A 26775-nucleotide genomic window follows, 5' to 3' on the forward strand; every position below is an offset into this window, starting at 1 on the left:
TTGATATAGAAAATATAAACATATATCAATTAATTAATCTTTATGAAAGGTATTGGTCGAGATAAAAAAGTCAGTGTCATGAGCGGGATTTGAACCGACGACCTTCGGCTAAATACTCCACTACTTTACCACTTGAGCTGTTGTGACTTCGAACCGCTCGGACACTAACTTCTCATCTCAACCCCACCTTTTGAATTTTCCCTCCTTTTTGCCATTTTTCAATGGCATATCTCAACCAATACCTTTCATAAAGATTAATTAATTGAAAAATGTTAATTGGTCAATCGGACCACGAACTGTAATGGATTAATAAACATATGTATAGTATAGTACTTTGTATGTAAGTTCTTGGTTGAGATAAAAAAACTCAGTACCACGAGCAGGATTCGAACCCATCTCAACCAAGAACTTACATAACATTTTATGTATATTTATTATTTATTTTTAATAATTATTTGAAAGAAGTAACTTTGTCATTTGACTACTAAAACGTAAATATATTATAGTAATAATCTTCATATTTTATTTCTGTCAGTAGCGTTATTGTGGTTCTGAACGGGATGAGGTAGGTAGAACTTTCTTTATTTATAGCATATCCGGCATCCACATCCATTTTTTTGTAAATTATTATAAAAATTAATAGCTCAAAGGCAAAGTAATTCACGACTTGGAGGAAGAATCGTAACGGCTCATTTTGTACGGTTCCTGGACCACTACGAAACTGACGTACGCAAGGACACCCACCGAATTTACTTTCAAAATTACTTTCTCGTCTGCGACTTCTGCCCCTTCGTTTGTAAAATCCCATTACTATAAAAGGATGACACCCGCTTAAAGAGCTGTTAAGCGTGAACATCTGTCGGTTTCTAATTATAAATGTTGATCATTGACAATTTACAAAAATTGAAGAATTCCTCATCAACGAGTTAAACGATAATTGGTCATTTCTTACGAGGTTTATTCAAATGAGATCAAAATTTTATACGGACCTATTTAACAACTTTTACATCAGAAAACTAGTAGGTTTTTACCTTCATGGCTCTCTCAATAATAAAACTAGGAAATCAGAGATGAAGCCATGAAGATTTTAAAAAACTGTTTTTTGATGTCGAGCTTTTGGCTGTATATGAGTAAGTTAGCTGAATAATCATAATTTTACACATATGTAACCTGCAATTAAGAAAATGCGCTTAATTAAATAGAGTTCTGAGGAGGGCATCAAATACAGCCCAAAGTTCGACAACTGAAAACAAGTTGGTGTTTTTACCTTCATGGCTCTCTCAATAATAAAACTAAAAAATCAAAGATGTAGCCATGTAGGTAAAAAAAATATTTTTTTAATGTCGAGCTTTTGGCTGTATTTGAGTAAGTTAGTTGAATAATCAATATAATTTAACACATATGTAACCTGCAATTCAGAAAATGCGCTTAATTAAATAAGAGTTCTGAGGAGGGCATCAAATACAGCCCAAAGTTCGACAACTAAAAACAAGTTGGTGTTTTTACCTTCATGCCATTATATCCTAGCATTATTATTGAGATTATTTTCAATTTAAATGTAATTTTTATTGTTCTTTGTGTTGATTTTTTAGAACATAATACATTAAATTGACAGCCAAAAGCTCAACATCAGAAAACCAGTTGATTGTTTTTACCTACACGGCTTTATCTCTAATTTCCTAGCTTTATTATTTATAATTGAAGGCCAATAGGATAAGGAGATCTCAATATTTTCATATTAGAGATTATTATTATCATTTAGTTAAAATATACGCAAACCTACTTACATACGCTCATTTAAACCAACCTACATTAATGTTCATACACATAAATAAATAAGTATTCAAAAATACACTTATCACAGATTTTCGGACAAATATTTGCTAGTATGCTCTTTCAGTAATGATTGATCGCTGTAGAAACGCTCGCTTGTAGTCCAAAAGTTTACATTTACAAAGAAGGATAAATGAGATTCCCTTTCACAGTCGCACAAATGGTTAGTTGGTTAGTTCCAGAAAGTGCCATTTTGGTTTTCATTTTGAGAGCCTAGGACGTCCTAGATCGAGAAGATACATTAGGGAAGACCTCTGATCTCATAACACTTTGGTAACTTTGGTTGGTAAACAAAATATGTAAAACCATTCTTTAAATTTTAGCTAACTAACTAATAACTAAGTAGCTACGTTATCAATTGTATTTTTATGCAGTCAATGTCTTATTTGAACCTTTTTTTGTTAAGGGTTGAGGGTTGATAGAATTATGACAATCGTTGTTATCTCATAAATTATAGAAATTATGGTTTTTCTTATAAGACTAATATAAACACTTTCCTTGGTGCTTTTCGTGGATTTATTTTGGTGTGAGAAATATCCTACCAAATTGGCTGTACCGTATGATTCACATTCAGAAAGGACGTGCCGATGTCTCTGGTTCCTCCTGAGAGAGTCGGCATGTTTCTGTCCCTGCTCTCCCCATATTCTTCATATGAAAGTTAAGAGGGCAGTGCCCGGTATAAACGCCTATAATTTTTCTCGAAAATCAAGACCATTTGAACCTTAGCAATTTCTACACGCTAACGCTTTTGTACCACCAACAGTACACTTGTTCTATAAATCCTCATGAAGTTCCGGCTAGTTTTGCTACTAGAAAATGTTCTGAACCTTTCAAACCATTTCTACAATTTTAGGTATTTCATAGCTAGAGAACAATACTTCAATAAAAAAAATTCAAGTCAATTTTAATTTATGAAATGAATTTATTTTATGTTTGAAAAACACGACCAAATACAAAAAGATACACCTTTATTTTACCTGTGAAGATTGCCAATTTTTACAATCTATTTTTTTTTTATTGGTGAAGTAACTACTAAATGCTATGTAATTATATCTAGACAACGCATGTTTTGAACATAAACTATTTCTACTAACATAGTGTTTTACAAAAAATTTTATTCTTTTACTAAAATTAAATATTAAATTACAATTAATTAAGGTGTTTAGTTGAGATAAAAAAGTCACAAATCAAAAATCCCACTCGTGACACTGACTTTTTTATCTCAACTAAAAAACCTTAATTAATTGTAACATATTAATTGGTCAAGCGGACCACGAAACTAGTGAATTCAATTAATTATTAAGATTATTTAAAAAATATCAACTAGAAAACTGCCTGGAAAAATTCGAAAAATTATATTAAAACTGATAGTATTTTCTAGGAATTATTCACTGTCTTGCCCTAAACGACAACATGCCATTTGATGGAAAAAGAAAATTAATTCGATGTCATCATTCATTCTATGTGATAACATATTTCGTTTTTAATACCAACCTACGGATTATATTTTAAGAATTATGAGATTTCTAGTTTTGCTACGGGCTCAGTTTAAACCCTTGAACTTTTACTCGTCTGGAATTGAAGACATTTTAGATGTCAACTGCCCAGTCTGGCCAATCAGTTGGTTTATATTCAATAATCAATTTATTGTCAAAAAATATAACAATTGTATATAGCGTATTTATTATTATTCCTGAATTTCTGAATAATTTACAATCAGTCTAACCCTATTTGGATTACGAAAGTATAAAATTTCTACTTTTTGTGAGTATTAGCTGAATTTATCATATTAAATTAAGTTTCATAGCAATCAGTGAGTGTAAATTATATGTAGATGTATCAATTTGATCTGATTGCACATGCAAAACATAATTATTCTTTTTTTTCTTGTAATTTTTAATTTTGGGACAGATTTATAAACTGTGTTAACTAGTTCACCTCTCACCAGAAATCTTACGACCCATATTTTTCTCAATACATTTTTAACGAGCGATTTAAGGACGACTCGTGAATGAAGCGTCCCCCGGTTAGAACATAATTGTGAACATTTTGTTACTACGTTTTATTAGGTTTCGTGGTCCGCTTGACCAAATAAATTCTTTTCAATTTATTAAGGTTTTGGTTGAGATAAAAAAGTCAGTGTCACTAGCGGGATTCGAACCCACGACCTTCGGCTAAATGCGCCACTCTCTACCACTTGAGCTATGACTTCGATCCTCCATTCATTTGAACCAATACAAAGAATAATTAATCGAAAGAACTAATTCGGTCAATCAGATCACTAAATATAATGGATAGTGGCATTGCACGTTGATGGCTTGAATTAACATTATTATATCTCAACCAAAATTTTAATTAATTAAAAAGAATTTATTGGTCAAGCGGACACGAAACCTAATAAAATGTAATTGGCAAAATGAAGTATACTTCACTAAAGTTCTCCGTGGCCATTTCATTTGTCGCCGAGAATCAAAAAGATTACACGGCATTTGAAAAGTGGCAAAAAAAAGGGAAAATTCAAATGGTGGGGTTGAGATGGGAAGTTAGTGTCCGAGTGGATCGAAGTCACGATAGCTCAAATGGTAGAGCAGCGGCGTATTTAGCCGAAGGGCGTGGGTTCGAATCCCGCCCGTGACATTGACTTTTTTATCTCAACCAATACCTTAATTAATTCAAAAATATTAATTGGTCAAGCGGACCATGAATACTAGTGATTATAATATATAATAATAATTTTCCTACTTGGAAGGAAGAGGAGCAGTAATTCGGTTGAATGAATGACAGTCAATCTGAAATATACTCTTTTAACCGGGCACAAATATTCCCTCATGTAGACAGTAGTTGGTTAAAATAATTCTTCATCCTCGCTGGAAAAATAGCTGAAATTTCTGAAAATAAGTACACATTCCAGTATGGGTTCGAATCCTGTTCGTGGTACTGACTTTTTTATCTCAACCAAGACCTTACATACAAAGACCTATAATATATGTTTATTAAATCCATTACAGTTCGTGGTCCTATTGACCAATTAAAATTTTTCAATTAATTAATATTTATGAAAGGTATTGGTCGAGATAAAAAGTTTGAAAAATGGCAAAAAGGAGAGAAAATTCGATAGGTGAGTTTGAGATGAGAAGTTGGTGTCCGAGCAGATCGAAGTCACGATAGCTCAAGTGGTAGAGCAGCGGCCTATTTAGCCGAAGGTCGTGGGTTCGAATCCCGCTTGTGACACTGACTTTTTATTTCAACCAAAACCTTAATTAATTTAAAAGATTTTGTTATTAGTAAAATTATGTATAAAATTACCTGTGTATTCAGTAAATCCAGTGGATCCATTACAAAATATCATCTGTAGTCCTATATTGTCTTTGTTAAATAATTAAAAATAAACTTTTCGACTAATAAGAATCATGCTTTGAAATATTATATTTTTATAATTGCATTAGGATATTTTAGGAGTCAAAAAGAGCAGGAGGTTTAAGAACTTTTATAACCAGTTATAAATGAAGATCCTTGACTTATAAAGTATTTTTCTTTGAATTTGATTACATTTTAACTACCTCACATCAAAATACGTTGTATTAAGTACAAGATACTTGCATTCGTATATTTAAGCTTGTTGAAATATTGCTAAGAATAAGAAGAAATTTGGCATTTTACTCGAAGAGATGTTACATAGTGTTAATGGGCAATGGGACTAAACGTTGGAGGAATAAACTATCTAAAAAAACAGGTTTTGCTGGCGTGAAACCCGCTCCCTATGGCATTATACTCTTCCTCCAATCTAAACAAAGAAAATCTGATGTTTTATACATACAGAGAGATCATTATTTTTTACTCACGAGGTTATTGGCAAATGGCTAGAGGGGACGTACGGAATGCGAGGTTAATGTGGCTTGACCGGTGCCATCCCCATTCGCCGGTTACTCTTTTTTTTCCTTCCCACTGATCCTCAGAAATAAAACAAAAAACTGGGTTAGGCGGCCGAGTATATATTCAAGCCCGAAACGAGAAGATGTCACAGTCTGGTCTCGGCAAGCAAACCAACATGAACTCTCTTGTAAGATGGTTTTGACAAAGAAATCCATAATTACAATAATGGTTTGAATTGTTTGAATGAATACTTTTTTTTTCTTTAGTTGGTACTCTTCTGCATTGTCGGAGTTGCTGTTGCTCAGCAATACCAACAGCAATATTACACTCCTGCAAGGTTGGTTCAGCCCGTTCTAACCGCAAACCTTGTCCAGACCAAGGCGAAACCTGTCGCCGTCCTAAGTCAGAACTCTAACTTTAACTTCGATGGAAACTTCAACTACGAGTAGGTGGATAAGTGCTAATCGAACATTATCTCATTTCTAATTTCGATTTTAGCTTTCAGTCCGAAAACGGCATCAGCAGCCAAGTCGTAGGAAGCGTCAAACCTCTCGGACCCGACGAACAGGCCCAGGTCTTGCAGGGAAGCTACTCGTACACCGCCCCCGACGGTACACCCGTAACCACAAATTGGTACGCTGACGAAACCGGATTCCACGCTTCAGGAGACCACCTCCCAACCCCTCCCCCAGTACCAGAAGCGATCGCCAGGTCCCTCGATTTCCTCAGATCCGTCGAAGCATCCCGGCCACAAAACGTTCAAGCCAAATACTAATCAAGCTGTTCCTTGTATATTACATGTAATATAAAACGTAAACTTTATTTACAACGTTATTTCAAATACCTCTTCTTATTCCTAAAAAAATCAGCACATATACATGAAATATTCAACCAAACAGAATATGACATTCAAAATTCATTTGTTTTTAAGAATACCTCCTTGTCATGAATCGGTTCAGTTGGGCTTTGCCAAGAGAAGACAAAGACTGTTTCTTCTGTCGAAAGTAATAATTTTAAATTCATTATTAACTTTTCTTAAATTCCAATATTTAGTTGCTGTAAACTAGATTTACGTCATCTATGATATGAGATCAACTTTTTTTTCGCATCTGATGGAAAACGTACCAATACTAAACATACTACATAATTAAAGGCAGCAAGGGGTTGAGGGTATACAGTACCGTGCAGACCGCACTTATTCAACCGTCGTTATATCTGATGTATTTAAGTACATTAGACAGTTAAACAGACATGAATGGACAACGACAATCAGAGGGGTTGTTAATACAATTAGTTATAAATTTATAATTTACATAAAACGTAAACAATTGAATTTTTTAACATAACAATTTAGTAGGGGAACCGCGGTAGCCGAGTGGTTAGCATGAGAGACTCTCAAGCCGCGGTCGTGGGTTCGATTCCCACCGTCGCCTCTGGCCCTTTTTTCACAATAACCCCCCCCCCAAATTTGAACACACATATATGAATTGTCACATGGCTAATATGCATAGTTCATAACGCCAAAAAAAAAAAAAATTAGTAAGATATACATATATCAAACAAATCATTAGTTGTTTTTTTTCTTCTATAAATTAATAAATTTTGTAATTGTTTCCCTTTTTTTACTTAATGTAGAAAATACACATACATATATCATAAAAATACAAGGAGAGGTGAAAAGGAAAAAGTTCAATAATAAAATTAATGAGTACATAATTCAATAATGAAACGAGTAGAAATACATTTTCTCTTTATGATTAAAACACTCGGAAAAAGCATTTGCATAGGGGTTGATACTGATATTTGATATTTCAAATATATGCATTATATGGATTTTTATCGTTATATTAGTTACAATATATTTATTTTAATGTAAACCGCATTAAAAAGATCATTAATTCATTTTTTTATGCAAAAATTATTTAGTTATGATATTTTGAAAGAAAATTAATTAAAACACCGGAATTTGAGTACCTAATTTTACTCTTACCTCAGAATTAAGGAAATTTGGTCTGATCCATTTTAACACGATTTTGTTTTTCATAATTAAATATTTTTATTAAAACACATGATTTTCCGATCTCTTTCATTTGCTTTAATCTTTCCATATAATTTTTGTGTCTACGGTATGTGTTATATTTATAGTTATCATACTACATTAGAAAAATTGAGGAAACAACTCTTGACCCTTAACGACGTTTTCCTATTGGCCTACTGAACAAGTAGTTAAAATAAAAAGCGGTTATAGCTAAAATCTTTAGCTTTCGTACGTATCCGATACTGTATACCAGTTGGGCAGAATGTAACTAATTCAATCATGATTAAGATTTTGCCCAACTGGTATCCGATACTGTATACCAGTTGGGCAAAATCTAACTAATTCAATCATGATTAAGAATTTTGATTGAAATTTAATCATGATTGAAATAGTCATGAGTAAATTATTCATTATATGATTTAGTCATGATTAATTCTATCATGAGGTATGACTAAATCACACAATGATTAATTCAATCATGACTAATTCAATCATGATTAAACATCAATCAAAATTCTTAATCATGGTTGAATTAGTCATGAGTAAATTATTCATTATATGATTTAGTCACGATTAATTCTATCATGAGGTATGACTAAATCATACAATGATTAATTTAATCATGACTAATTCAATCATGATTAAACATCAATCAAAATTCTTAATCATGGTTGAATTAGTCATGAGTAAATTATTCATTATATGATTTAGTCACGATTAATTCTATCATGAGGTATGACTAAATCATACAATGATTAATTTACTCATGACTAATTCCATCATGATTAAACTTCAATCAAAATTATTAATCATGATTGAATGAGTTAGATTTCGCCCAACTCTGGCTACAATGACCAACTTACCAAAATCGAACAGACTCCGGATAAAAATTTTGAGATGAAAGTCGTGCTCAAGGCCAACCTTCAAAAAGTGTTTTCATAAACGAAAACCAAAGTTACATAATTATTCTTCATGTCTATTTTATTACAACCAAGACCCCTAGATGGTGTATTTTCCAAATAATGTAGAAATCTCACCTTTCAGGTGGAATAAATTTTAATTCAAAGAAATATTTTTTCCATTTATCGGTTATGTAAACATATTTGATTTACAAAGTGTAGCTTTTTCTAGGATTTATTTTATTATTATCATTATTTTTTAGCTTTTCATTACGACGTAGTTTTACTTATAATTGGAAGATTGATTTTGTTAAATAAGATGTTGAAGGATTTTCGTTTTTTTGTTGTTAATTTTGTTAGAAAATTTTTTAAAAGTGATGAAGTTGTGTATTTTTCATTTTTTTAGCACCCATTTGAACATGATTTATCGAAATTTAGTCATGACTAACTATATTGTGACTAAATTAGTCATGCCTCGTATTTAATTACTAGTCATGACTAACGGTCTGAGTGATCAATAATTAATCATTAGGCACGACTAATTTTTGCCCAACACTGATTATACCCTCAACTCCTTCCGGCCTTTAATGAGAGCCTATTATATAGTATGTTTGGTATAAATATATTTTCCATCATATGCGACAAAAAAATTGATCTAGTCATATCATAGAGGAAATAACTTAGTTCACAGGCGTTTACAAAAAGTTTAAAATGATTATTTAAAGTGTTAAAGTATTTGCCACTTTTTTACTCACGAATTATCTGTATCTCGTTATGGTTCCTATGAAAAAACAAATTCAATTGTTATCTGCCAAGCTTGTTTTCAATTGTTTCTGCTTTCGTCTTCGGTTTCGCCTGCGTACCAGTTTGTGGTGAACTATCGGAGGCGGTGTACGTGTAGCAAGACGTGGGCCTGTCGGTTGTTGGCGATACTGTTACAATCCTTGGCAATGTAAAACCTTCTCAATCTACCACCACTACACATCTTAATGCAGGGAGAGGCCAGAGCCAATTCGTCAGCTAATGCACGGGGACAGGCTCCAATAGCCTACTCACATAACAGGGAGCAACTAAAGCTTCGAGGGGGGCTTCAGCAAGACAGAAGTTTGAGGATGCCGACTGATGCCATGACCCCTAAAATCAGTTTTCAACAAAAATTGCTAATATAGCACAAAAAATACCTTGCATAGCAGACTGGGAGAAAGGGATCTCAGTTAATGCCGACTATATCTTTTTCACAGATGGCTCCTAAACCCAATATGGGTCAAGAGCTAGCATTTACGAAAATAAACCAAGGACTAGAATTCATATGAGGCTTGGACAATATGCTATCGTCTTTCAAGCGCAAAGTGCGGCTATTGAACACTGTTTCAGGGAAATAAAAAGGCTGGGAACTGTCATTAGAAGAATAGCCATTTACTCGGACAACCAATAGCGCATAGCGGGTAAAGTCCAGAGTCGTTTGGGACTGCATTCGACCTCTGTCTGCCTTTGGGAAAAATAAAATATTCACCCTTTTCTAGGTGCGAGGGCACACAAGGGAGAGGGTCAACGAAGAGGTCGATATATGGCCAAGGAAAATTCAATGAGATCACCTATTGGTCCTGAAACCTTTTTTGAATTACCAAACTGCCAAAAACGCGGATTCATTACACAATGGATAGTCCTCCACTCAATGAGAATGTAGCCCGGGACAGATGATGCGAAAAAGTTTATCAAAAGACCATCACAGAAATTAACGGCAGGACTACTAAATGTAGAATGTACCAAGACTAGTAGTTGAACTGCTAACTGGACACTGCAGACTCCGGAGGCATATGTATAGACAAGGAGTGGTAGAAACAAACCTGTGCAGATATTTGGCAAAAAGAAGAATAAACAGCGGAACAAGTCCTCCGTTGGTGCGAAGGCCTATGTAAGCTGAGATTCCTAATCCCGGGAGAGGAAATGCCGGGGCCTGAAGGATGCACAGGGGAAAGCTTTGGAGTCTGGTAAACAGGTAAATGGAGATAGATGCACAATAAACCAGTACTGGTCGCGGTTCGCAGTTCGTACAGAGGTCGGCTCCTCTATAATCTTATTTATCTATCTATCTTTGGCAATGTTGGGACTGAGTCGGTCTTCAAGGAAATTCCAACGTATTTAGTAAAAACTTAGCTAAGTCAATATTCAGATATCTTTATAAATGTTTTGCACTGATGACGATTATAAAGTTCGTCAAAAACTTGCCAAAAATTTTAATTTGCTTTTCATTCAGACAATTTCGAGATCCAGATTAATCGTGATTTAAATTAACTACTTTCTACACCATTAGGTCTTTCTTAAAAGCCCCTGCACAACAGTTTGAATTGCAGTGCTACATGTTCACCTTCTCTTGGCAATGTCCAGCTGCCGCACCTAATGCCAATCAGACATTGGTCAAAAAAACTAAACTTTGAATATCATACTCAACTCATGGTTTGCGGTTAGAACAAGCTGAACCAACCTTGCAGGAGTGTTGTTGGTATTGCTGAGCAACAGCAACTACGACAACTTGACTAAACTTTGAACATCATACTGTCGGCTCAACATTTCAGGTACATGCACTGAAATATTTGAAGCGTAAGAAGGTGTTTGAAATAACGTTGTCAATAAAGTTTAAATTTTATATTACATGTAATATACAAGGAACAGCTCGATTAGTATTTGGCTTGAACGTTTTGTGGCCGGGATGCTTCGACGGATCTGAGGAAATCGAGGGACCTGGCGATCGCTTCTGGCACTGGGGGAGGGGTTGGGAGGTGGTCTCCTGAAGCGTGGAATCCGGTTTCGTCAGCGAACCAATTTGTGGTTACGGGTGTACCGTCGGGGGCGGTGTACGAGTAGCTTCCCTGCAAGACCTGGGCCTGTTCGTCGGGTCCGAGAGGTTTGACGCTTCCTACGACCTGGCTGCTGATGCCGTTTTCAGACTGAAAGCTAAAATCGAAATTAGAAATGAGATAATGTTCGATTATCACTTATCCACCTACTCGTAGTTGAAGTTTCCATCGAAGTTAAAGTTAGAGTTCTGACTGAGGACGGCGACAGGTTTCGCCTTGGTCTGGACAAGGTTTGCGGTTAGAACGGGCTGAACCAACCTTGCAGGAGTGTAATATTGCTGTTGGTATTGCTGAGCAACAGCAACTCCGATAATGCAGAAGAGTACCAACTAATGAAAAAAAAAGTATTCATTCAAACAATTCAAACCGTTATTCTAATTATGGATTTCTTTGTGAAAATCATCTTACAAGAGAGTTCATGTTGGTTTGCTTGCCGAGACCAGACTGTGACATCTTCCCGTTTCGGGCTTGCATATATACTCGGCCGCCAAACCCAGTTTTTGTTTTATTGCCAAGGATCAGAGGAAAGAATTTTTTTGTCTTTAAGCGTATCTATAAAATTATCCACATTCTACATTCAATTATTTTAGAAGAATAAATCGACGTTTTGAAAATACATATTATTGGTATAAAAGGAATTATTTCTTTTGTTTTTCACTTAATTATTAACGAACAATTCCCCATTACACAACTTATTGTACATATAAATAATACGTTATAATTATAACATTATACAATATTTATTGAATATTTTATTTATGGCCTATACACAATATCTTTTTTAGACCAAATATACAGTGAACCAATCAACCAGGTTTACATTATTTACCATAGCCATAATAGGATTTATTGGTACTTCATGTAAGTAGTTGCTGGACTGCGGCTTAAGACTTTATAACTTATAGGTAACTTTACCTTACCTTATACGACACGCTGCGACATTGAACGTATAGAAATATAGTTTTTTTTCTTTTTCCGCCCGGCTATCTACTAGGGTCATTCCCGGCACCTCACGTATATAAGCTTCTCACATTCTCACATCTCTTCTTTGTTTCATTTCAACTTCATCTCTTTCTCATTCACTATATCTCTTCTTTTAATTTTGTTTCCTACTAACAGAGGAATGTCTTGTTGCTCGTTCCTACATCCCACACGTGGTTTGTTAAAAATACTTCAAGCCGCAAGGTTTAGTCTTTGACACGGCGCAAAGTACACAAGTAAGCAGGGCTCAGAGTACAGGTGCACGACTGAAGTCCTGCCCCTATAACTAAATAAAAAGTCGGTAGGATAGTCATAATCCTACCGACTCCTTCCATTTGTGCTAATAAATACATTCATATTGTATGTACAGAATTTCATTCATCCATTAGACTAATTTCCTTTTGACGGGCTTGTGGAGTACTCGATATTCCTCGACATCACGTCCATTTACACAAAACATTCACGCTAGTAAATACATTCATATTGGAGAGGTCGCAGCATCTCAGTAGTATTACTACAACCTTGATAGCGGTGACCTGTCCCTCACATCACACAACAATATATAATTACCTAAATTAATTTGGCGGGCCTGTGAGCTACTCGATATTCAGTCACAGGCCTGACATACCTCATCACCCACGCTAATAAATACATTCACACTGCAAAATTAAGATATCCCACGTGTGGTTGGATAATATATCAATACGCATTTATCAATTTTAAGTAAATTATCTTTGAAGTCACAAAGAGTGGTAGTCAATGTGTTGTACTGTGGCATTGTTCGAAATTGTACAGGTTATACAATAAAACTGGAAAACTCCTCTCACGTTCATTTGTTTTATCTTTTATGTCTTTTATCCCAGATCCTCGTTTTTTGGGTGTGTATGATAATATTAATATATAAAATAATAATATATAAAATTAATATCACAGTTTTCCTCGTTCAATAAATTCTTGAATAATATGGGACGTTTAGGAGTTGATAAAAAGCTGAGGTCATGCTGGCTTTCTGCGTGTTTTACTTGTATTTCTTGTCTATATTTTTCATTCGGAGCCGTTTGAAAAATCTTGATTTCTTATTAAGACTGTGGTTTTCTATGAAAATTATCCTATTAATTTTCCTAAAATACTAGCCACTCATTTGTACCGCAGGTTGTCATCTACAGAATAGGCTAAACCATATAAAACATATTTATTCATCATTACCATATTCAAACATCGAAGTCTAGTCACACTGAGTCTCCCAGAGTACTTGATATTGCTCGAGGCGGGAGTGGAGTCAGTCCATTCTCGCAAATAACTTACTGTTGCTGTCCAGATGTCATACACTACCCTAGAGCACTCGATACTCCTCGGAACGGAGTTATCTATCAACCTTTCACGCCAATAAATGATATTTCTTCCAATAAATTACAATAAACACAACATCCCATACATGAAAGTCTCGCTATATTCACTCTCGCAGAGTACTCGATAGTACCTCGGAACGGAGTTAAACACCCCCATCCATTCAAGCTAATAAATTACATTCATTTTAATATTTTATCGTAAATTCAATATAGACACAGCACATACCAAAACAAACACATAAACACTATGTACATTTAAAAATCCCTATAGCCCTGAGGTACCTGAACAGCGAACTCTGCTCGCCACTATACTTCAAGATTCACACAGGTCGGACGATATATGAAAATATTGCCTAAACGTCAAGCTTTCTACAATTGAAAGGTTCGACCGTTATTTTATTCGTGCTATCGAACAAACGCTTCGTCTTCTGGGCAGAAGGTGCCCGCGAGTTGTTCTGGTATAACCTATGCCTAGTTTTGCCAGTAACGCCTTTCCTTTTTCGACCCTCCGCACATCGTTCAAGTTTAAATAACAAATAAATTTGACGAAAATCTAGTTTGGAGATATTTAATTTTGCAGGTCCTCATTCTAATAAAATTCAATATAAACTAAAATGTTCCCCTATAAAAGATAACAGATAAAAGTATTTATTATAACCCATGAAGGCAGATAACATATCTATATCATCACATTACATTCCACACATCAAATATTTTTCACATAATCTAATTTCCCAACAATTTAGGTTTCCTTTTCCTATTTTATCCCTTTCTTTTATCTATCTAATCCTGAAAGGAAAATCTGACGGAACCATTACCAACACATTTTTTCTCTTCGTCGGCTCTTTTCACCTCAAAGAAGCCGATGCCTTATACAAAAATATCTTTTCTATACCGACATTCTTCCCCACCCCTTCAAAATCCAACGTATATAAACACAAAATAGCAAAATCTCACGGGCACTCTCGACACGACACGCAAGAATGGCATAATTACACAGAAGACAAATACTTTGAGTGAGTAGAAATGCTTTGATTGAATATATATAAAAATATATATAANTTGGCACGATAAAGAAAATGTTTTTCTGAAACCTACATCACACCAGACCGCATCTCACGATTTCTAAATAAATATCGATTAACGGTCACTAATCACCATACATAATCCATAAATTAGGTTTGGGTATTTAACTTGGTTTACATGATAAGCACCACCAAATAAATAAATTTTCAAAGCCTACAGTAATTTTGTACCAATCCGATAAATAAATGTTAAAAAAATAGACGCAAATGTGTCGTTTTTTTTCAACGACAAATTTGTTCCAAATTCTAAAATAAAACCCGGCAAAACTTATGAATTTTTCATTTCAACCAAAAACCTTGGATAAAAAGAAAATTAATTTTAAAAAAAGTTAGTCGGTTCAGCGGAAAAGGGTTTCGCTCTGGTGCAACCTAGTATACATGACTGGGAACATCCAGTTTCATACCCTATGCATTAATTTTGTACATGAAGTTAATCAAAGGAAAAACAAGCTTTGCGCATTTGAATTATTGCTCTTAGATATGATGTTCGTCGATCGATCTGCAGATAATGAAAACTGACATCTCGCTAAAAATCCATATGACTAAAGGTCCAACTATTTTATTTTTTGTTCTGACTAGCAATTTCTTTCAGGTACTTTTGTGATCACAGAGAATATTTACAAAACTTGGTTTTTTATATATTTAGAAACTAACATTACAGCTATTTACGGAAACTATGTACATAGGATTAAAAATTAATGGGTGAGAAAGCGACGACCCAGTGGCCTCCGGTTGGACTGCTATGATGTTTTCACCGTCAAAATGTATTATGCTGGCCATGTGCATCATAGCCTTAAACCCAAAAGTTTTGTACAATAGTTTTCCATGTTAATCGCTTTCTTCATCCGTGGGAAAGCCCTGATGATAGCATTTTAAGGTGCCGAAACCCAGCATTTAGTCTTTGGAATCCTACATTTATTGCTATTAGTTTAATTTGTACAAGACAGAATTTGCAGAAATAGAGATGTGAATGTCGACTTGCCCTGTTTCACCCTCTGTCGTGCTATCGGACGACGGCCTGAACACATCCATAAAATAAAGTACCGATTGGAAAAAATGAAAGCTTCTGTTGATATTAGAAAAACGGCAGTCTGTCTATATAATAATATTTCAAAAATGAACAAAATATAATAACGTGTGTGGTGATTAGTGACCGTTAATCGATAATTATTCAGAAATCGTGAGATGCGGTCAGGTGTGATGTAGGTTTCAGAAAAACATTTCTTTATCGTGCCAACGTTTCGATCTTTATTGAGATCATCTTCAGGGCCTAGGATTTACAAACATTGTTTACGTTTAACAAATACATTTAGGATGTGGAAAAGTGAATTTATACAATGCAAAATATATAGAAATGATACAAATGATAAATAATGGAGTGAGTGTGGTGTTCAATACTTTTTAAAAGGATAGTTCCTACTCACAGTAAGTTGTTTTGCAACGATCCGGATTTCGAGCCTTTTAGCTCATCATCAGGTTGAAGGACTTCTACAACCACGTCTCTCGACATGAATTGCCAAAGTGAACCGCTGTTACCTCCGCCAACGCGACGTTCCAATTATCAGCTGATTTTTTTAATGACGCTCAATTCGAACGTGCGAAACGCGGAAATTATAACACAAATAAATATTAGAATAATAAATACTTAATATTACTATAAATTACTATAAAAATAATAACAATTAAAATAATTAGATTAATTATTTGGATGTTTGATATTATTTATGTACATATTTACAATGGGAGGTAGATCAAAATCTGTTATATTATTAATGCATTTATATTGTTCAATTTTACATTTTTTAATTTCAAATTTCTCAAACCAATCTAGTTCTTTCCCTTTGTTGAAACTATGTAACACTCTTGTATTTAAATTTGAATTGAAATTATGTTTTGTTTCTTTTAGATGGTCCTTAAATTCCGAAAATTTGCTCGATTTAGGCAAGTGTTCTTTTACTCTTGTTTTTATTTCTCTACCGCTTTGTCCTATATATTTAATATCACAATCGTTACAATTGAGTTGTAAACCACACTTTTTGCCAAGTTGTCTACTTTGTCTTTAGGTTTTGAGAGGATGTTTTTAAGTGAACCCGTACTTCTAAAAGCTATTCTAAAACCTTCTTGTTTAAAAATTTTACTAACTTTTTGCGTTAATTCACCAATGTATGGCAAACAACGGAAATCTACTGATTCATTTGTGGTGGGGTGACTGAGTCCTATTGTTGATTCGTTTAAAGTTAATTTTTTTATTCTTTTAACTAGCAACCTATCAATAAATATTTCTTGATACCAGTTGTTTTTTGCTAAGGTTTTAATAGTTTTTAATTATTTTTTATAGTTATCAGGTGTTAGCGGAAGTTTTAACATCCGGTCTATGAGCCAAATGAAACCAGCAGCCTTTTGGGACCATGGGTGGGAAGAATCCGCTGGTATCATAGTGTCTGTAGTTGTGGGTTTTCTATATACATCTATATCATGCAAAATATATTTTTTATATTCAATCAAAGTATTTCTACTCACTCAAACTGTTTGTCTTCTGTGTAATTGTGCCGTTCTTGCGTGTCGTGTTGAGAGTGCCAGTGAGATTAAGATTCTCAACACGACACGCAAGAATGGCACAATTACACAGAAGACAAACACTTTAAGCGAGTAGAAATATTTCATTGAATATAAAAAATATATTTTGCATTGTATAAATTCACTTTTCTACATCCTAAATGTATTTGTTAAACGTAAACAATGTTTGTAAATCCCAGGCCCTGAAGATGATCTCAATAAAGATCGAAACGTTGGCACGATAAAGAAAATGTTTTTCTGAAACCTACATCACACCAGACCGCATCTCACGATTTCTGATTAAAAATATAATAACGTGAAAACATGGCAATAGATAAATATAACAGAGCTTAGGAGAATATTAATTCACAACCGTACAAAAACAAAGAATATCAAGAAATAATTATGACTTTTTTACGCAGAAATATATATGAATGATTTCACAGTTTAACAGAAAGACAGCAGTTGCAGATTAATATGTATGGAAGAAGGATACTTATTTATTCTGAAAAATCGACTATTTTTGAACTAATACCTCGAGGCAAGCCAAACCTCTTTCGTGTTGTAAAACCTAAAATTATTCATAGCTTTTATCCCTGAATAACAAGTATGAATTCACGCCAAACGGAAAATGCGTAAAACTGACTCATACAGCATTGAACTATTGGTTTTTATGTCTTGTATGAACGCAGTGTATGAAAATTATATAATTTGACATAGGGGTAAATGCTAATAATGAAGTAGCAGAAAATAACGCTAACTACTTTTTTAAACACTTAACCCTTCTCTTCAAAATAAATAAAACGACAATGAATTTACGACGATGTAATTTTGTTAATACTCAACGTCATCGGGGTAGGCGGGACGAGGTATGAAAACTGACTCTCTAGCTTTGAATTCGGACATGGTCCGTGCTCTGTCTTGCAACGTGAAGCACTTCATTTCTTCCGTGTCGTGGGCCAAGTTCCTTATGTTGTACAAGCATCCCCCTGCTGCTTCTTGCAATGATTTGTTTTCCGATTTAACGCATTGAATCAAGAACTGAAAGTTCAAGTTTGAAGAAAACGCTGAGAAAAATAAAATTGGTTACACTTACAGGCACAACACCGGCTTGGTGAAGCGAAATGCAGTTGATGGGATCGTAGCTAAGTTTCCATAGTGCATATGCTGCGGAAATGACAACTTGGATGTTAGATGATCCTAAGAACTGTACAAGGGGCTTTATGCAGCCGAGCCTTCCTAGTTCGAAGCTGTCTTTAGGATCGCTGGCCACTCCGGCAATCACCACACCGAGGCTTTCACGCAGAACGTCGCTTTGCTAGAAAACCGGAAATGTTAAAACTTGATTCTATGCTTTAAACAAACCAAGAAACTGACGACGTTGACCAGCTCGCAGATTTTTGGAACTATTCCCATTTGCGTGAGTATGCCGAGGTTTTCAGGGTTCATGGCGACTTTGGCAAGGGTCTCGCAACCGCCTGCGACAACACCCAAATCGTCAGAATCCAGGAGGCCCATAATAATATCCAACGCGCCTGATAAATTTCTAATCTCTTCACCTGCATCCTAAACGAAAAAAAATAAATTAAAAAACCTGATCACTGTAATCGGGCTCTCCGATGCTAAATCTATAACAAAAACAAGATTAAAAGCAAGTGACGTCGATAGGCCGTCAGGAGAAACTCCCATTTATCAAGATTGTCGTTAGGTTGCCCTCGAAGGTCCTGAACCATAGAAAAAGGATCATTCTCACCTCATAAGAATAAGCCACGTCAGGATTAAGGATTAAGGATCAGGATTAAGAATAGGTCATGTTGTCACCGGACATTTGTTTTGGGGAATGCCCGCGTAAGTGTCCAGCATGTCTGCTCTCCCGCTTAATTTAAGGGTACCATTCCTTGGCTACATATAGAGATTATTATAATCTAATACATTGAAAACATAATTAAAAGAAAATGTCAGCTTCGGAGAGCCGGGACGACAGAGAAGCTCTACTGTATCAAGAACACTGTCGGTAGGTGGACCTCGGAGGGTCTGACCGTTGAAGAAGGGTCAGCCTCACCCAATGCCTTGTGTCAATGCCCGCATATATTTCTAGCATCAGAGAAAGATTGATCGATGAGTCCCATCTAATGGAGGGAAGTCGTTCCTTGGCTTTATGTAAGAAGGCCACCTAAGTATTCATCGACTCTCAGTTAGGTTAGTTACCTATTTAAAGGGTCATAGAGGAATATCATGTTCTCCACTCCTCTGAGTGGATGTGATGTACACAGGAATGGCTGTATTTATGTGTGAGTATATTTGGATTTGAGATTACCTAGGAGCTGAAATGGCCTGTAGTCAGCCCCTAGAGCCCAACTTCGGCAGTAGGACGGATGACACCGAAGTCTGACCCCGCAGTACCAAAGCGCGAGGTGAGTGATGTGCGGGCAGAGCTTGTATAAATTAGTAATCAGTAATAAATAAATATTAAAATTACTTACAGGTGTTTGCTTTATAACTGGAACCAAAGCTCGTGCAGCCTGCTCCTGCACTCTCGGTGATTTCGAGTTTAACAAAGACCAAAGGAGTCTCAGGACCTCCATGTTGGTCATTTCTTTCATAATGGAAGGATCGTGGGCTATGTCGCCAATTATTCTTGCCACATTACTCATCAACTTGGATTCTGCTTTGTACTGCAACATATGCATCAACGGCTCCAAACCACCGCTGTCCTTCACCAGCTTCCAATTTGATGGATATGACGTCATAAAAGATAATATACCAGTTATATATATGAGGACCTGAAAATATTTTTTCATGTTCAATTGTATATACCACACCGAAACAGTAGTGATATATTTACTGGCGGTATAAAATTTGATGAATGTGTTACATAAGACGATTTTAAAGTAAAATTTACCACAGAATATACAAAATCAAGTTAAATTGATTATAAACTTTGAGCAAATAAAAAGTAATACAAGCCAAATTGCCATTAGGGTACAGCATGTAAAATTTACATGACTACATTACGTTCAACTAAAACTCGAACAGCTTAAATAGATTTTATATTGCGATATACTATACGATTACATCTGGAATGTCAAGCTGTTTTATGGTAATTAGCTAAACTGGTAAAGTCTCTTTCATTTGACCGTCAATAAATCCCTTAAAGGTCAAATTCCGACAAAAAGTATACGAGCAATGGAGCGTTAAAAAAAAATCAATTGATGCATTAATTTTGTATGAACTTCATTTGACCTCATTCACACTTTGTAATCAATTTTCTAAAAAAAATCGATAAAAAATGGCATTTAATCTCATCTCTAAATTCCTGTTTAAGGTATCCAAAAACCAGTTTTCATAAACTTGAACCTCTTCTTTCCAGTATAAAATCTTAATTCCGCGCATTTTAATCTTAATTTTTGGAAGACAAAAAATGCAACTGATAAAAAATGCAATGAAGTTGCACTAGTGTCAAACCAGTTTGGTTTGAAGTACCCTTTCGTCAAATTTTATGCACACCTCGTGCGGTGCTTGATCATTAATAATTTATTCGGTTATATTGTGCTCAATCGATTAAAGCTGACTATACTTTGAAATGTTTTACAAAATACTTAAAGTTAACGTATAGTGGATGTGTGTCCTGTATCTATTTCGCCATGATTTTTTTATCTACTTACACTTTCTTTCTCGTAGCTTAGCAGCCTGATAAGCGTTGGGATCAGTTGATACGAATTCAGTTTATCTCTTACACCAGGATGGACGCCAAGGCGATAGACACATCCGACCGCGTATTTGAAAGTCTTCGGGTTCGACAAAGAAGCCGGGGACTTGACAAGATTCACGAGTCGTTCCAAAGCGCCAAATTCAACAACTTGATTTCTTCCTATTTTGCTTACGCTACACTAAAATATCAAAAATGTTATAATTTTCACAAAAAAAAAAAAAAAAAAACTAAGAAACCTTGAATATAATTCTTAATACGAGCTCCTCCCTTTCAGGATCCTTCCAATGGTTAAGCACTGTTTTCAGGGTTTTGTCTATTTCAAATGATTTTCTAAACTCAGGCTTATTTTAAAAAAAAACAACAGTTTATTATAGATATATTAAAGAGTAGTAAGCAAATATGTTACCAAAGATGCACAGTTAGTTATCATTTTAAGTCCACTTATTCTTAGCTCTTCTTCTTTGGCGGTCAGAAGTCCTTTTAAAACCTTGAGTATGCCGTTTTCATACAAGACAGACCTGACCTTTCTTGACTTGCTGAGCTGTGTCAAAACATGTACAGAAGTTATAGCTATTTCCAAACAAAGCCGTTTGTGTTTTGGGCATCTATCTCTTCTGTTAAAAAGAATCTTCTGGTCGATGTCAACCATTTCCATCTGAAATCAGCATTGTTTTGGAGTTATGTCTTTATTTATGGATTTAGGCTTAACATACGAGCATTGGTATGCCGTCTAATTTCCTTATGATGGTTCTCGTTTTTCTCTGTTCAGCGAAAACATCGATGATTTGAACTGTCAAAATAATAATGTCGCTTTCTGAGTGGCAAAGAAGAGCTATAAGCTCACAGAGAATGCCCATGTTGATCAGTGTAATTGCTAAATTTTTGTTTTTGATCAGCTCTTTTATCGTCCTCAACGCACCTACCTGATAGATATGTTTATAATTGTTCTGTATGTCATTTCTTTACATGAATACTTACGATACATTTTATGCTCTGGACCCCCAAGGTGTTTATGAGGATTTCGATGCCGCCTGTGTCAACTATGGCATATTGATTTTCAGGTTTCATCAAATCGTAATCGGCCAGGCAGGCCAATGAAACAACCGTGGTCGACTCATCACCGGCCTAAAACACGCCTTGTCTGATTTACGGATTCCCAGAGTGGGCATAACTTACGTGAAATGTTATACTTTCATGAATTTCATGAGTTTTCTGATTTGCCAGTAGTCTGGGCCCAGGTTGACCATACTTGGACCCTGCCTAAGCTGGTATTTCGCCAAGTTTCTCGTCGGAGCGTCGGTATCTGTACTGACATCTCCATCGGAAAATGGTAAGCTGGGCACTTTGAACACTTTCGGGCCTCTTAAGTACCAGGGCGTATCGTCTGTCACTTGCCAATCATCTTCTTCTAAATGAACGTCAACGTTTTCGATACTTTCCTCACCATCCATTTTTTAAAAATTAAAAATTTGCCTCTGTCAACAGAAATAAACTTTACTGTAAATTTGGGCAAAATGGATTAAAAACCTATACACGATTTCATTCTCGGATATTAATTATCTCTCCCAACTAAACGGCTTACACATTTCCTCGACCAGAAACACCCCATCCAAGCAAATCTCTCTTTTCTACTCATACGTACTGATACTCGAAGAATACACGTATATAAATTTACGGTTCATCACAGTTTGGGGAAGATCTGAGATTAATTCTGAATAACTATGTTCTACAAATGCATTGATCCAGATCTGCGACAAAGAAGAAAAAAATTCCTTGTTACCGTTCTTTCTTGAGAACCGAGCTTCAAGAAACATCAATATGTGGGACGATCCCGCCGTCCGTTGGTTGGGACTGCTATTCTTCCAATCATTGTTTAAATTTTTCAGGTGTGATAACATTTTTAAAAATAAAAACGCGAAGTATCGGGTGAAAAGGGTAGAAGATTGGCCTGTTTTTAAGGATCTCCGATTTTAAGAAATTTAAGTAACATCAGAAATATCAACTTTAGATTAGATTCTATAGAAGCCGGCTTCTTAACGAACTGTACACCGCGACCAATATTGGTCTATTGTGCATAATATCAAACTTATTACTGAAAATCGGAGAGAGGTCAAGAAAAACTATGTTGTTATATTTTCGATGTAGTTACACACTGAAGTTTGACACATTAATCATGAACTGTGCATATGAAACTTATAATGGTTTCGATTGTAGATTTTCTTCATTTCGTTGTTTACATTTAAGCAATAGTCAGTAGCTAAATTTATTATATAGCTGTAATAATAAGATAATTTGTATTTCAACTTTTTAAGCAAATTGTGCAGCATCAGACGTTTCAAATCGAGGTCGTCTTCCCAAAATAGGACGCTTTGCATAATTTTAAATAAAACATGAAGTCAGAATGCTAAAAATTTTGAATAAGAATTATTTATTAATAAAAACGGAACCGTTGTTCGAACAGAAATCTACGAAAAAGGTCAACATGATCAAACGCTATATGTAAAAAAATATAGTTTATTTTTATTTTTTTAAATTTGTTTATTGTTTTTTAAACTGGAGCTTCCGACATCTAGGTCATTTCAGCCCCAAACTATGTCTATATTCCATTTACACTTTCAAACACCATCATTCATACAAATAAATACATCCATACACATAAATACATCCATACAATACACTCATTCCGTTTGGTCGGTGGAGTATTTGATATTCCTCCACCGACCTATACTCAAACTAATCTAGATTGGGGTCAATGGAGTACTTTTATAAATATTCCGTCATCGACCCCGAACACACACTCATACGCTCGCAACGTTCGAGGGGCGATGATGACGTTATATTTCACCCTCACCCCTCGCCATTCACGCTAATAAATACATCCACTCAGACAAAACATATAGACACACAACACATAAGACATATTATATCCAATAAAATAAACCCAATTTCCACTAAAAAGCGGACCAGGGGACTGAAACTCACTGCAGTGCTCGAGCACCATCTTCAGATTGGATGGCATGCCTACACGCTCCCTGTAGGGATTCAAGGCATGTTCCCAGTATGTGAGACACATCGAGCAACCTTTCCCTGCATAAGGGCCACCTGCGCGGGCTTTGGCCCAAGAGCAGGTGCCCGTGTGTCAACCGAGTGTGGCCTATTCTTAATCGCGTAAGGACGATTCCTTGTTTCCGGCTCAGGTTCTCGGGGGGGGGGGCATCTACGAATCGTGCTTTTGACGCGCAAAAGCCTCTCGGACGACCCGGCCCACAATATAGTTTATTATAAATTGAAAGGACTGCTGTTGTGTATAAAAATGCAAACACGGTGCCAAATCTCTGGCAAGGAGTTAACTCAATTTCAACAATTTGATTCAAAATTTTGTTATGTTTTCATTTGTGTTTTCTTACTTTTTTATTTAGTCAAACTTATATAATTTGATAATAAAATCAGATTATATACTATATCATTCGCCAGCCAGAATCATGGGTTTTGTTATTTCCTTTGGTCAGTAGAGATATTTCTCATCATAATCATTAATCATCCAAAACATGATCTTATTTTATTATTTTCTTTGTCTCGCTGATGTATTATTAAATAGAGGAACGACAATCCAGTAAATTAACATAGAAAAATGTAATACACGTCATGTGTTAGTTTTATGTTTGAAATATCACTTGATCATATTGAAATCTAACAATAAATTTAAAGAAACCGTAAAAATAATAATAATAATGATAGGGATAAAGGGAAGAAAACGCTATAGGAAAAATTAATATTCCTTTAATGTCTCAAATGTCATATTAATGTTCTACCTTCTTGATGAAAACTTCAATTTATTTAATTGTTTAAGTAATTATTTAATTAGGTCAATATTCTTTGTCATTTTGAGATGTTTCGTCTTCCTCATTTTGTTCATACGCTTTTTTTCTAAATTTAACTTCTTCTCTTCAACCACAAGGTGAAATCTACGCAGTATATGAAGATGATGGTGGGGTTAGCTATGCCAGAGGTAGTCGGTCAAGTTCAGACAATGACATTTTTCTCTAGAAGACAAAAAAGCGCGTGGAAGGCCGACTACAAACGATAACTAAGATTCAGTCAAAAAATTATAAAATATTGCAAAAATAAAGCAGTAGACAATAAAGTACAGAATCATAGACAAGAATAGTTTCCTATTTATAAAAAAAAAAAGTGTATAAAGTGGATTAAATTGTATGTGTCCTTTTAAAAACCGCCAAACAAATTAAACTTTTATTTCTAAGTGTAGTCGCTTTTCTTATTCGTAGTGAGATAACGTTGTCTTTATATTTACTGGATGCAAAAGGTCATCCAAGTTGGTTTTAAAAATATGCAGTTCCCAACCGAAAAAAGTACAAAACGTATGAAAACGCACGGTTTTAAAATGCATTGATGACGCGGGAAAATAGTTACACATAGTCATTTTTGCTAACCCACTAACCGAGAAGTTGCTAAATTATCTCAACTATATTCGAAAAAGTAGGTATCAGAGAACTACCCACAGCAGAAGAAAAACGAGAAGGTCAACATTTATCAGGGTATCCACTGATTAATAAAAAAAAACATCTGATTCTATAATGGAGGCTGTTCTTTTTATTTATATACATTTGTATGACATTTAAATAGTACAGCACGATGATCATTTGAATTGTGTGTTTAAATTTCTTTTGACAAACATGTTAAAACAATAATAAACTCGGATAAGTTTAAATTAACTCATGCTTCTTGTTACAAGTTTCGGATCAAACCTACTTATTGTAAAGCTCTTGGTGATTGTTTATTTTTTCATGCCTTATTTGAGTAATACAGTGCTTACCTTTATTGAAGAGTTTAGAATCAAGGTTCATCAGGAAAAAAGAAAACCTACACAACTATAGTAAAATCAGCTGGCGATAAGAGAAAGAACAAGTTTGAAATGGTCTGGTTAATTTCGAGAACGGTTTATTTTCCTAGTTTCTAACGATTAATTCCTAAAGATGAATCCATTATTAAATGAAGAACGTGAAGAATTTAAAATATGTTTTAACAGCGTTATTTTGCATTTTTCACAATGCATTAAAAGGAATTGCTATCTGGACGAGACTGCCTTGGAATGTTTGATTTTTATTATTATATTTTGGAAGTTATTTTTACGTAAAAAACATATTTCTGTATAATTTTGTAAAGGTTATGGAATCGTAAATTTTCTTTAAGGTAATATTATTTAAGGTTGCTAGATGTTGGCGGCGTGACGCGGGTCATTTGTGGCAACGCACCTAATCCTTCGTTCCTACCTAACTGAACGATTCTTCAGAGTCCGTCGAAGATCAGCCCAGTTTGACTATTGTCCTCCAAAACGGGAGAGCATCAGTGCAGTGTGGATCGACCCTTTACGTCCTCTTCACAGCAGATATCCCAACTTCACCATCCTTTACTGACCACACAGCTGTGCCATCCTCTCATCCCGATCCCACAACTGTTTCGGAGGAGCTGTCTTAAAAATAGCTGAATGGAGCAAACACTGGCGTATAAAGCATAATGAGAGCAAAAGCACACATGAATCATCCACCCACCGAAGGTAAACCCCTCATACA

At 35.1% G+C, this 26775-nt stretch overlaps 3 protein-coding genes across 4 annotated transcripts; 1 reads left to right on the forward strand and 2 right to left on the reverse strand.

Moving 5' to 3' along the window:
• The first annotated feature begins 5817 nt into the window (after positions 1 to 5817).
• Positions 5818 to 6528, forward strand: LOC106665265 (endocuticle structural glycoprotein SgAbd-2-like). Its single transcript, XM_014391588.2, has 3 exons — positions 5818 to 5893; positions 5973 to 6151; positions 6205 to 6528. Exons 1-3 carry the CDS (start codon positions 5849 to 5851, stop codon positions 6479 to 6481), a joined length of 501 nt encoding a protein of 166 aa, XP_014247074.1. The 5' UTR covers positions 5818 to 5848; the 3' UTR covers positions 6482 to 6528.
• Positions 6529 to 11274: 4746 nt separating this feature from the next.
• On the reverse strand, positions 11275 to 12005 carry LOC106665194 (endocuticle structural glycoprotein SgAbd-2-like). The gene is made up of 3 exons (XM_014391453.2): positions 11910 to 12005; positions 11652 to 11830; positions 11275 to 11598 (listed from the first exon to the last, which is right to left on the reverse strand). The coding sequence occupies exons 1-3, from the start codon at positions 11973 to 11975 to the stop codon at positions 11322 to 11324; spliced, it is 522 nt and encodes a 173-aa protein (XP_014246939.1). The 5' UTR covers positions 11976 to 12005; the 3' UTR covers positions 11275 to 11321.
• A 6277-nt stretch (positions 12006 to 18282) lies between these two features.
• LOC106665295 (armadillo repeat-containing protein gudu-like) lies at positions 18283 to 26212 on the reverse strand. 2 transcript variants are annotated; one of them, XM_014391619.2, is made up of 11 exons: positions 26019 to 26212; positions 22375 to 22659; positions 22163 to 22309; positions 21898 to 22107; positions 21591 to 21839; positions 21421 to 21525; positions 21138 to 21362; positions 19956 to 20255; positions 18850 to 19038; positions 18569 to 18790; positions 18283 to 18513 (listed from the first exon to the last, which is right to left on the reverse strand). In XM_014391619.2, the coding sequence occupies exons 2-11, from the start codon at positions 22633 to 22635 to the stop codon at positions 18307 to 18309; spliced, it is 2115 nt and encodes a 704-aa protein (XP_014247105.1). In that variant the 5' UTR covers positions 22636 to 22659; positions 26019 to 26212; the 3' UTR covers positions 18283 to 18306. The 2 variants fall into 2 exon arrangements, with proteins under 2 accessions (XP_014247105.1, XP_014247106.1); XM_014391620.1 differs by lacking the exon at positions 26019 to 26212 and having other exon boundaries at positions 22361 to 22659.
• Between the last annotated feature and the right edge of the window lie 563 nt (positions 26213 to 26775).

The sequence above is a fragment of the Cimex lectularius genome, unplaced genomic scaffold, assembly GCF_000648675.2.
Source record: "Cimex lectularius strain Harlan isolate CLEC.00 unplaced genomic scaffold, Clec_2.1 scaffold186, whole genome shotgun sequence".
In the NCBI taxonomy this organism is placed as follows: domain Eukaryota; kingdom Metazoa; phylum Arthropoda; class Insecta; order Hemiptera; family Cimicidae; genus Cimex; species Cimex lectularius.

Coding starts and splice junctions, on each gene's coding strand:
- LOC106665265 (XM_014391588.2), top strand. CDS start 5,849: ATGTCACAGTCTGGTCTCGGCAAGCAAACCAACATGAACTCTCTT. Junction 5,894..5,972: donor AAACCAACATGAACTCTCTT/GTAAGATGGTTT, acceptor TTTTTTCTTTAG/TTGGTACTCTTCTGCATTGT. Junction 6,152..6,204: donor GATGGAAACTTCAACTACGA/GTAGGTGGATAA, acceptor TTTCGATTTTAG/CTTTCAGTCCGAAAACGGCA.
- LOC106665194 (XM_014391453.2), bottom strand. CDS start 11,975: ATGCAAGCCCGAAACGGGAAGATGTCACAGTCTGGTCTCGGCAAGCAA. Junction 11,831..11,909: donor AAACCAACATGAACTCTCTT/GTAAGATGATTT, acceptor TTTTTTCATTAG/TTGGTACTCTTCTGCATTAT. Junction 11,599..11,651: donor GATGGAAACTTCAACTACGA/GTAGGTGGATAA, acceptor TTTCGATTTTAG/CTTTCAGTCTGAAAACGGCA.
- LOC106665295 (XM_014391619.2), bottom strand. CDS start 22,635: ATGGATGGTGAGGAAAGTATCGAAAACGTTGACGTTCATTTAGAAGAA. Junction 21,840..21,897: donor TAGACGGCATACCAATGCTC/GTATGTTAAGCC, acceptor TGCTGATTTCAG/ATGGAAATGGTTGACATCGA. Junction 19,039..19,955: donor CAGTTATAAAGCAAACACCT/GTAAGTAATTTT, acceptor TTTTTCGTTTAG/GATGCAGGTGAAGAGATTAG.